General features: G+C 43.2%; 1 protein-coding gene across 1 annotated transcript in view; it reads right to left on the reverse strand.

The window, feature by feature from the left end:
• Positions 1–9,119: 9,119 nt before the first annotated feature.
• SYN2 (synapsin II) overlaps positions 9,120–12,525 on the reverse strand; it is a gene marked incomplete at its 5' end in the record, with an annotated part of 148,570 nt that continues 145,164 nt past the window's right edge. The window contains one exon of the mRNA XM_083603412.1: positions 9,120–10,038. Within this exon, the coding sequence (XP_083459538.1) occupies positions 9,903–10,038 (136 nt within the window). The 3' untranslated portion in view covers positions 9,120–9,902. The remainder of the gene's footprint in view (positions 10,039–12,525) is intronic.

Below are 12,525 nucleotides of genomic sequence, written 5' to 3' on the forward strand. Positions count from 1 at the left end.
AGGCTAAGCTATGTCCACTTCCTCTCACCTTGGGAGGGACTAGGGAATTGGGGCTGGATCTAGACACATCAAAAAAAGTTTCAGGAAAACGCGTTGAAACCTCATATAATGGGGAATCATGTTGCTGAAAGACAGAACTCCACAACGCCATCTGGTGTCAGTGTTATAAATGCTTTTTAAAATGCCTTTTCTTTACTAATGTAGCTGAATCCCACGTCTTTGTTCACTTTCAGTGAACTCAGCATGTGAAGAGGTTTCAGCTGGTTGCTTTAGTTTAGCCAGATGGCTCTCACAAGCTCTTCATGTGTTCCTATACCAGTAATTTAGGAACTTTCACTGCTTTGTGACTAAGCCAAAGTTTTACTGTTTGCACAGCTTTCTGAAGCACATGAATCTGACCTTTGCGGAGTTTGTAAGTAAACCATTTTTACCTTACCAAATGTGTAGTATTTTTCTATACTAGGGGAAGCAGGAAGCTTTGGAAAGAAACCTTTTAAGAGGATATTTTGGAACGCACTTTAAAGGGCACATATTTCAACTTCTCCCTTAAGTTCTGTGTACTTATCGTGGGGAAAAGGTAACTATCTTCACCATGTCATGAGCAAAGGAGCAGTGGATGGGCTTGGGCTCAGAGGCTTTGTGGGTGCCAGGAGAAAACCTCAAGGGTGCCTTGGCTCTCACAGGCACCACAACATTATGAAACAGACCTGAGGGAAACCAATTAATTTGACTCAGTTGCCAAACTGCTCTTGATAGGTTTGCTCAACTTGTGTGTCAAAACCAATAAACTTAAGGCATAGTAAGAGGCTGCATGGCAGCCAGCCATTTCTCTTTCTCATGCCCAGTAGCTGTTTCCTTAGCGCCTGTTAAAACATTGCAGAAGAACCTCAGTCTAATAACATCTGTTATGGGATATGGTAACAACTAACTATGGCTGCAGCTCATAAATCAGGATTTTGTTGCAATTTTTAAATAAAATATACCTTAGGAGGCTAATAAAGCTGAAGATACTAAATGTTACGGACTTCCAAAATAAGTGAACTTTTTTATTACAGAAGCTTGTAAGTGAGGTAACTGTAGTTTTGTAAAGATTATACTCTGTGGTCCTTCTTTTACAGGGGAGCCTACACAAAATGTAACATAGGACTGTGAAGTGAGTATAAGGTTTTCTAAACAGGCTTCTTAATTTGAACTAGCATGTTTTCTGAGCAGATGAGATTTCTCAAAGCTTCTCACAAGTGTGACTTACTGCTTATTTGACTTGCCCTACCTCTGTATAAGGGATGTAGGTGGCGCTGTGGGTTAAACCACAGAGCCTAGAGCTTGCTGATTAGAAGGTTGGCGGTTCGAATCCCCGCAACAGGGTGAGCTCCCGTTGTTCGGTACCTGCTCCTGCCAACCTAGCAGTTCGAAAGCACGTCAAAGTGCAAGTAGATAAATAGGTACAGCTCTGGCGGGAAGGTAAACGGTGTTTCCGTGCGCTGCTCTGGTTCGCCAGAAGTGGCTTAGTCATGCTGGCCACATGACCCGGAAGCTGTATGCCGGCTCCCTCGGCCAATAAAGCAAGATGAGTGCCACAACCCCAGAGTCGGCCATGACTGGACCTAATGGTCAGGGGTCCCTTTACCTTTACCTCTGTATACAAAATCCACATTGACCAATAGATGGCAGTTTTCTACCCTCTTGCGTCTTCATCCTATTGGTTACTGTGTTGAGGCACAACTCTGCACCTACCTATAGATGCTGTAATGTGATGGTAAATAAAAAAGACTTTGAACATTTCGGTCTTACTTTGTACAGGCATGTGTAGAGCTTGTTTGAGGCCTGGGGCAGGAGTCTTGTTAGAATAAAACTATAAACTCAAACAAAAAAGAGTCCGGTCCCTGGCTGGGCTTCCCAGCCTGCTTAACCCTCTGAGGCCTGCCTCTGCACGGGCCTGATCTAGTATCCTGGGACATATGTTTATCATTCACTGAAGCTGGGTACTGCTGGCAAATTTACAATTTTTTGACTGGTTTTGAACTACTGTTTTAATCTCAGCAGGCCCTACTTATACACGATCTAATTCTACTTTCTGGATTATATTTTATGAGTGAGACTAAAAAAAAAGATTGGTTTGGGATTCATGAAGTCACTGATTCAAAACTTGCCACCACCTGAACTCTGTATGTGGCCTTTTAGACAAGCCACTGTTCTTTCAGTTTCAGTCCCCCACAGAAACATGGGAAGTTGCCTTATACTGAATCCATCTAACTCTGTATTGTCTACACACTGACTGACAGTGGCTTTTCAGCGTTTCAGACAGGGTTCTCTCACAGCTGTACCTGGAGTCGAACAAGGATTGAACCCGGGACATTCTGCGGATGTGCGACCACTGAGCCTACAGCTCTTCCCCAGTTTCCTTTTTCTTCACCTGCAGTACTGGAATAATATTATCTTACAGGAGTTATTGTAATGCATACCAAGACAATGTATGTGAAGCACTCTGGACACCATCAAAGTTCAGTATAAATGCTTGTAATAGTTACTTCTGCAATTGGTGAAAGATCCTATTCCCATAATTGGTTGTAGGGCCACAACAATCCATGTTGATTAAACTGAGTGAGAGTTTGGCAGAGATGTGTATGAGAGCACATACATGGTGCAACCAGATCCCAGTTTTGTATGCAATTAAAGACAAGTGTGGAGTGGCGAGAGAAGCCAGAATCGTACCACATGGTCAGAGCACCTGGGCTGCAGTTTTACCCCATTGACGCATACAAAAAACATAAATACAATTAAACAGATTGACAAAAAGATGCCAAAGTGGATTTTTGAATCAACAAGAGTTAGATCCTTCATTCTAGGGTGGAATCAGTGACCCCATTCTGCACAAGGACTCCTGTTAGTGCAGTGAGGCTTCCCCCTTTCCTTGTTCCCCCCATGCACCCCTGCACCCCCCCCCCAATCTGAACTGGAGGGTCAGGAGATACCCATCTTCTTAGTTCTATGTTGAACTCCACCCTCTGACTGCAAGATGTTTTCTCAAACCATTGAATATACTTTGTTTAACTATAAATGTGTTTTATGCGCCTTCTAGTTAGTTCTCAAAATCAGGATGGTTAAGGTACAATAAAATATGGGCATTTCATACTTTATTTGTTCAATACAGTGGTACTTCGGGTTACATACGCTTCAGGTTACAGACACTTCAGGTTACAGACTCCGTTAACCCAGAAATAGTACCTCAGGTTAAGAACTTTGCTTCAGAATGAGAACAGAAATCGCATGGTGGTGGTGGGAGGCCCCATTAGCTGAAGTGGTGCTTCAGGTTAAGAACAGTTTCAGGTTAAGAATGGACCTCCAGAACAAATTAAGTACGTAACCATAGGTACCACTGTAATGTGTTCAGTGCTCTGTAAATCAATGGCTTCTGTTCCATGTTAGCTAACCAGAATGGTTGCCATCAGAATCAGATCACCATGGCAACCTTTGCTTAAAGTGAGGTGGGAAGTCTTTCCTGCGACTGCAGCCATTCCCATATTGAGGGAGCCTGATAGTTGCTGCCCCAGCTATGGTCCAATAGACCCAGATTGTGTGTCATGCAGGCAGAAGCTTGTGAGAGGCAGCCTGTTCTCTTTAATCCCGTTGCTACTTCAAGCCCAGATGTGGGAGAAGATAATCACCAGATAATTTGCCTGTATTAAGTAACCTTGTATATTTCAGGCTTGCAACACAACATGATTGTTCATAGAGAGATGTGGGATTTATTCTTACAAGGAGGCCACACCTTCTGATAGCTTCCTTGCTTCCTATTCCTGGAGATGAGAGCACCACCTGTGGTTACTCAATTGCATACTATTTTTTTGCTTTTGTACTGGCCCTGTATCAATACTTTCAACAGCAGGTGAAGGCAGAAATTCAACCTTTTCATTGGCATAGAGAAACAATGACGGGGGAAATGTGCACTGCCGAATTTCTGCATGCTGGAGGCTAAAGGCGACTGTCCTACACTCTGGTCTGTTTCCCCCTTGATAAATTTGCTTCACTTTCATGGGGGAACTTGTGCGGGGAATTTATTTACCTGTCCTGCCTTTTAGAGAAATCCCTCACAAGGTGACTTTTGGTAATAACATTACAATTAAAAAACCCCCAAACTAACTGAACCTCTCTCTCTCTTTTTGTAAGTCAGATTAAAAACATTTGTGGCTCAAAAAAATGCTTGTCAGAATAGAAAGTACATATTTTTCTCTCTATAAGACGCACCAGACCACAAGACGCACCTAGTTTTTGGAGGAGGAAAACAAGAAAAAAAATATTCTGAATCTCAGAAGCCAGAACAGCAAGAGGGATCACTGCGCAGTGAAAGCAGCAATCCCTCTTGCTGTTCTGGCTTCTGGGATAGCTGTGCAGCCTGCATTCGCTCCATAAGACGCACACACATTTCCCCTTACTTTTTAGAAGGGAAAAAGTGAGTCTTATAGAGCAAAAAATATGGTATTTGTGAGCCACATAAAGGCCACAACAGAGGGAATTAAACCGGATGGACTTCAGTGATGACCCAGAGAGCAGTGCCTTTGAGGCTAATCTCAGGGCCCATCTAGGTCTGTATGGGTGCAGGCGCTCCTTCAATCTCAGACCATTCCAGGTTTAAAAGTTAGTACTAAGCAGCGGTGTGTGGTAGTGAAGCTCTCCTAGCAGTGGTGGAGCTGCATAGTCTGGGCTGGAGATACAGCGAGGGGGCGGTTGTGCAGAAGCATCTTTGGGGTGCTGGGGTTGGAACCTCCCAGGTGTATGTGCACACAGCTGTGGGATGTCAACACCACCAACCAACAGCTTCCTCCAACCTCACCCTCTCCCTACCTTGGCAAATGCAATGGTGTTGTCACTGCTGCTTTAGTCACCCTAAATGGGTAACTGATGCAACTGATGCAAAATTGGTGTGGTGCTGTCAAGCTGTGAAGCCCCCATAAGCATTCTGGCAGATGGATTTTGCACTCACTTTACTTGGATTACTGTAGTGTTCTGTACATAGGTCTGCCTTTGAATATGATCTAGGAACTTCACGTAGTCCAGATACAGCCGCAAGTGTTTTAACTGGGACTGGGACTATTGGACTAGTAATATAATAATAATAATAATAATAATAATAATAATAATAATAATAATAATAATAATAATTTATTATTTGTACCCCGCCCATCTGGCTGGGCTTCCCCAGCCACTCTGGGCGGCTTCCCAAAAAATATTAAAATCCTCTAATACATCAAACATTAAAAGCTTCCCTAAATAGGGCTGCCTTCAGATGTCTTCTAAAAGTCTGATAGTTGTTGTTCTCTTTGACATCTGGTGGGAGGGCGTTCCACAGGGTGGGCGCCACTACCGAGAAGGCCCTCTGCCTGGTTCCCTGTAACTTGGTTTCTCGCAGTGAGGGAACCGCCAGAAGGCCCTCGGCGCTGGATCTCAGTGTCCGGGCAGAACGATGGGGGTGGAGACGCTCCTTTAGGTATACTGGGCCGAGGCCATTTAGGGCTTTAAAGGTCAGCACCAACACTTTGAATTGTGCTCGGAAACGTACTGGGAGCCAATGTAGGTCTTTTAAGACCGGTGTTATGTGGTCTCGGCGGCCGCTCCCAGTCACCAGTCTAGCTGCCGCGTTCTGGATTAGTTGTAGACTAGGGCTGCGGCAATAAAACTGCTAGCACAGGATCCATTATGGTTTCAAATTGGATAGGGGACCAAGTAGAGATTCCTGCATGGAAGGGGGTAGGACTAGATGTCTCCTGAGATCCCTTCCAACCAGGGCTTTTTTTCCAGCCAGAACTTGCTGGAACTCAGTTTCGGCACCTCTCAGGTGGGCCCCCATTGCCATTGTAAGAAAACAACGGAGGTGTTAATGGTGCGTTCTGGCACCTCTTGTTCTAGAAAAACAGCACTGTTTCCAACTCAATGATTCCATGCAAGTGCTTTCATTTACAGGCTGTTTCCAGATCAAATTCAAAGTGCTGCTTTTAACCTTGATTTGAGTACAGGTTACTTAAAGGATTATCTCCTCCTTCATGTTCCTAGATGGACCTTTGGGGCATCTTTTGAAGTGTTCCCCAGGGCTCCCTTGCTGAGTGAGATGTAGCAGGTTGGTTTGGGGAGAGGGACTTTTCAGTGGAGACACCCTGGCTGTGGTTGTCCTCTCTAGAAAGCCTTACTGGCACCTACTTTGCGATATTTTCAGTGCCAGAGCTTTTATCTTCCTGCACTTAAAAAAACTGTTTAGTAATTTAAATGCTTGAGGGGGTGTTTTTTAAAAAAATGCTAAATGATCCATTTAAAAAGTCTTTAATGCTCTTGACAGATAGCTGTAATGAATTTTTGCTGAGTTTGCGTGCTTTGTTTTCCATTTTGGCTTTGGTCTGTATTTGAATATTTTATTTTAAATGTTGCTATTAGGAGGTGTGTAAAAGTTGTTAACAAAATAAGCAAACTGGTCAACAATTGGGTCCTTTTGGAACTTCTATGGGAGATCTAATTGCTCCTTTGTTGTCATTTATAAGTGGCCTCAGGGTGCGGAACCTCAGGCTAGACTGAAGTATGTGGGGATGAACTAGGCCCACATTTGATTCAAATCAGATCTAAATAGAGACTGTAGATGTTATGCAGGATCAGCACTAACCCCACCTAATTTAGGCGAGCCACAGGGCCCAGGGGGAAAGGCATGACCTGATCATAGCCCCTTATCTGAGTCCTGAGTTCTGAGTAGGGAGATATTTTGATCCCAACCCCTGCTCAGGGCCACAAAACTCCTGGTAACTGAGCAGGGCTGGCCTGCCTATGAGGTGGGCTTAGGCAGCTGCCTCAGGCGGTGGAATGTCATGAGGCAGCACCCCTGCCTGCCCTACTGGAAATCTGCAAGATATTTCTGGAACCTGTCACACAACCCAAGTAAGGGAGGCTCCGGCCCTTTCACCTCAGGGGGCAAAATGGCATGCACTGCCTGTGACTGAGACAGGGCAGGTCCAAATGTTTTCCTTATTCAGCAGTTGAATATGCCTAAAAGTGCTCATCTGGTTATCATACAGCCCTTCCAGCTTGCACACCTGCCAAAATGTGACCAAATTAATCTATATGGCCACACCAATTGCTTGTGCACACACCTCACACAGCCTGCAGTACAGGCTAGGCAGAAAAAGCTACCCCTGAAAGCCAGTTTGAGGGCAAGCACAAAAATGCTCTGCCCTACAGGGACTGGTACAAAGACCTGCACTACTACCGAGGAAGTGGTTGGACTCCAATTCCCATCAGCCCCAGCCAGCATGGCCAGTGGTTAGGGATGATGGGGGTTGCAGTCCAGTAACATCTGGAAGGCCACAGGTTCCCCATCCTGGCCCAGAGGCTCAAAAACCTTTTGTTCATCAATTTCAGATGAAAGTTTCATTCTCTATTGGGCCATGTACAAACTGAAATGGGCTTCTAAAAACAAATATTCAGCCAGGCCTTTTGAATTCGCCGCTGGAAGCTTCTGGTTTCTTGGACTTTGATAGCAAATCTTATATTTGGAATTCAGAATTCCCCCCTCCCTTTGGCCCTTGCAACTGCTTTGTGCTATCTTCTTAGAGCTAGATCGGAAAGTACAGCTGCAATGCAACTTGCAGCACTGCACAGAGCAATGCTTTTCACAAGCTTCTTATGAAAACTCTAAATGCTATTTAAGCTCCAGTTATGTAGCTGGTGTACTAAAGCTATCTCCTATTGGATTCATTAAGCAGAGAGAAATTGAGTGACTAAGCACTGCATCTTATTATCTCTGGATGCCTCCTTTAAAAAAAAAGGGAGGGGGAATCAAAGCAATAACTTTTCACTAGAAATAACAGAACCCCAAGTTAGACAAACAAACAATAATGTCAATGTGGCACTGGGGAACAGCTAGAGCTGGCTTAACCCTCAGGATAAAAGTATGCTACAGATTCCCTTTTCTAGTGTGACAAGACTTCTGTGTAAATAGGCCTGTCCTGCTTCCTGTGGCAGACTTACCCTCGGCCTTGGGATAGGTCAGCATAGTCCTTTTCTCAGAAGATTTTGCTTCATAGTATTGTCCTTGGATATGTACAGTACAGTGGTACCTCGGGTTACATACGCTTCAGGTTACAGACTCTGCTAACCCAGAAATAGTACCTCGGGTTAAGAACTTTGCTTCAGGATGAGAACAGAAATTGCGCAGCAGCAGCAGGAGGCCCCATTAGCTAAAGTGGTGCTTCAGGTTAAGAACAGTTTCAGGTTAAGAACGGACCTCTGGAACGAATTAAGTACTTAACCCGAGGTACCACTGTACATCTATAGCATGAAACTAGATATGTTTGTAAAAAAATAAATAAAATGCAACTGTGGATGTCATTTCTGCCACCTTTATGATCACAGAAATACAGCCTCTGCTCCACACATCACTTTTTCCATGCAATTATGTACTCAGGGAGAGTTTGCACCGGAAGGAAAAACAATTTGGTAGCTGATACCCAAGGACTCTTCCTTTTATCATAGCCCCTCAGATCTGAGCCTACAGAGCCACATGCAGCCTACTAGCTTTACAGTCTACTGGGTACTTGACAACTGCTCTCTCCTCCCTTTAGCACACTCAGGCAGCAAGCCCATTCTAGGCCACTAGAGATGGCTGGTGGGCTGCATTTGGCTTGGTGTGGCGTACATTTGAATAAGTCTGCTGTACCACAGAACAGGGCAGTAGCACCTATGCTCTCAAGAGCAAGCAAACTTAAAACATTTACTTCCTGCAAAGCATGGCTAGCATAAGAATCAGGCATGCTATAATTCAGTGGGATTAGCATGAAAGGAAAGTGGTAGAGGATGTGTGAGTACAATGCATCACGATATAGTGTGGTCCTATAATCTGGTGCTGAGTAGAACATAATCCATGGTTCGTAGAGCAGGAAGTGCATGTGTACCGACAAGTATTCAGCAATGCAACTGTACAGTCCAGAAGTGTGTGGTTTCTGTCAAGTATTGCGAAACAGAGATAGATTTTTTTTGGCTGATGAATAAGTACGGCTGACAATGAGAAAAATAACGCTTTGCCATCTAATTTGGGCTGTTTGTTAGAGAAATCAACACTACAGTGCAGACCAGTCCTGCAGAAGTGTGTTTGCTGCCAGGCAAAGGGTTTTGCATTTATTGGAAGGTAACATGGAACTATGGAGAACATGAGGTCATGCATGGTCTTTTACAAATCAAAAGCTACCATTAACAGTTTGCAAAAAATTGTCTAACAGACATATGGGGATACAATAATATAGACACAAAGCTCTAGAACAATGGTTCATTCCAAGGTTTGCTCCTAGCAGCATATCAGAACGATACATTCATCTGATGGAAAGCTTGCTGGGGTAGAAAACTGCTTTAGTTACTCACAAGGTGAAGGAGATTAATAGGAAACAGCCCTGTGAAGCTGTACCCTAAAGATCTGGGGGCAAGAAAGCAGGTTTAAAGACTGTACCCTTGCAGAACAAAACACCTGAAACAAACAAACAAAACAAACAAACAAACAAACATGCAGTGAGTTGAATGCTGGAGAAAACTCACTATGTAATGGCATGTTGCTCTAATGATTTCACACAGGGGAGTCCAATGTGATGACCTAGTGCATTTCACGGTAAGGCCACATTATCACAGTTGATGAGGACTTTAAGCAATCTGCTGTATAGCTTTTCCTCTCTGGCTTTTTAAAAAAGCGGGGTGTCGCCCCCCCTATACCTGAAGTCTATCTCATTATAGTCCCTTATTAAAAATAGTTTAGCATATTGCTTAATACAACACTTGGAACAGCAAAGGAGGGTCATTCACAAGGAAATTATGTTTGCAAAATTATGTTCACGGTAAACCTTGAAATGTGTTACAGACGCACAAAACCAAACATTATATGGCTAATCGGAAAAGAGGCTGGCAAAGGATTTTCTCAAGTTTCGGATGGTTTCAGCTTTTGCTTCGTCCTCGTTCACAGATGACCGAAAGAAGGATGACTCAGTGAAGTTGAAGGCGTTGGTCAGAGACTGTGATTTGCTGCAAGATAAAAACAAAGCAAAATGCACATCATTGCATGTTGTCTGTTACAGCCATACCTCAGAATTCTGTTTACCATGTCATACAATGGAAGCAGGACATATAGACTTCTGCCCGCCATATCTCCTTCTCTGGTCACCATTGTTAGCTTTGTCACAGATGATCATGTCTTTTGGGCAGAGATATGGATGCAGACTCAGACCTGACCACCATGACCAGCTGTTTGGCAATGTATATGCATTGTGCTGGGCTATTTCACACAGAACGCAACACATTGCAGGGGAAGGCGTCACAGAAATCCACATGAATCATTTTGTCCATCAGGGCATACAAGAAAATTCTGGACCAAAAATTATCTCCATACATTCTAGGAGACATGAGTGCTTGAGTCCCATTCAAGTGAATGGAATTGTTGCTTAATCCTAACCATGTTTATTTGGAAACCTGCTCTACTCATTTCAGTGGCATTTAGTTCTCAGAGGCTTAGGAGTGCAGTTCTGAGGACTTAATTTTAGTTTACATTAATTTCAGTGGGATGTGTGGGACAATCCTAAGCATGTTTCCTCAGAAGTCAGACCCATTGTTGTCAATGGGATTTACTTCCTAGTAAATGTGTTTAGGATTACAACCTTAAACACGCTTTACTTTTTATAGATTGCATCCAATGTAAGGATATCTCAGCCGGTAGAGCATACGACTCTTAAGCTGAGGGTCGTGGGTTTGAGCCCCACATTAGGCAAAATATTCCTGGATTGCAGGGAGTTGGACTAGATGACCCTCATGGTCCCTTTCCAACTCTACAGTTTTATGATTCTGTAATCCAGCTCAACAGAAAATGGCTGCTGAACGGCACCTTGGAACAAATATATTCAGTTTAGCTCTGTATTCCTAAAGCGACTTTCCCTGGAACAATATTTCTTAATTTGATAGGACTTGACTGAATGCAGGTATGCAGAGTGTGGACAGTGGCAAAACTGTTGGGCTTTAGTTATGCTATAAAATCTAATGCTAGTAGAAGGAAAAGGTTGTGAGGCTGCTTGTGCTTTCTGTACTCTGTCTCAGCACAAGGCAACAATTCATAGCCAGTGTGCTTTCAACCCCAATCTTTGTTGAAAACCAGAGCAAGCGGTGCTGCATGTGGTGTTCTGTCTCTCGTTTGCATTGTACTTGGGTTTAGTGTTCACGGAAAGGAGGCGGTGGAAAGGCAAAGCAAGGCTTCACTTGATTAGCAACTCAAAAATGAACGGCCTAATTAAATATTTGTTCATGGGCTAATAACCTGCACGCACATGTTAAGCAAGAGCATGTGGGTGAGAATGCAAGGCACATACATGCCAAATGCACAGAGTACAGTTAATCCCATTGGCAATTTGAGTTTGTGTATGTTTGTTTTTTTCATTTTGAACATTAAAATATGAATGGGAATAAGCCTGTGACTCAGGCTGTGAGCCCGTCAAGGAAGGCTCAATGGCACACCACATGCATACAGTTTTCAAGTGTTCAGGAAAGACCCTAACACGTTCCCATCAAAGGAAATAAAGGATTAGGATGGGACATGCTGATCTCAGTTAGGAGGACAACTTCCCAAGCTGTGGTTTATGTTGGCAATTCCAGGGGTATTACTCTGGCATGGCAGGCAGATGGCACTAGCCCATTTACTTAGGACTGGGATACAAGCGAAGACTTTCAAAATCTCTTTCTCTGGATAATGGATTTTTTTTTAAAACTCTCATTTGAGAATAAAGGTAAAATGAAACAGGGAAATAAAACATTTTACTATTTCCCTTAGAAAGGTTCCAGGCCAATATTTCATTCAAGTTTATTTTCCTTATGCTATTACAGTCGTTGATATAGCGAAGACTTTAGCTATGTATATTCTAATGAGATAAGCTGGTCTCAGAAAATAATGAAAGGAATGGTTTTTTGGGGGAGGGGCACAATTCATGTGGATTCCACTGCCACCTTCACACCTGCCCCTGTTTTGCATTTCCATGATTCCACAGAAGGTGTTTACTGCAGAATAGCCACATTTTTTGTTCATATACTTTTTTATGGAACAGCTCTACATGATGGGCTAATCATGTCTGTCATCCTTTATTTCCTCCACGTTCCTTCCACTTTTGTTTCAGAAGGCAAAAATTCAGTTGTTTTTTTGAAAACAATATGCAGCTGATCATGCTCCTTCCAAGAATCCTCTTGAGTTAACATTTCTTAGTATCCAAGCTGTTGTACTTAGTCTCATTAATGGGGAGATTAAGGTAGGAGATCCATGAGTAGGATCTCTTGCATTTTTAAAGTTAATAACTGTAGTCGGGGTTTTTAGATTGTGTTTGCTTCATGTTTTAAGTTCCTGTCCTGCCAGCTGCTATTTGCCCTATAGGGAAAATATACAGTAGTATAGAGTTCAATAATCGCGAATTTAATATTTACAAGCATAACCGAAGGCATTTTAGAATTTGTATTGCATGTGCATTAAGGATACTGCAT

The sequence above is a fragment of the Podarcis filfolensis genome, assembly GCF_964270895.1.
Source record: "Podarcis filfolensis genome assembly, chromosome: 2".
Lineage (NCBI taxonomy): Eukaryota > Metazoa > Chordata > Lepidosauria > Squamata > Lacertidae > Podarcis > Podarcis filfolensis.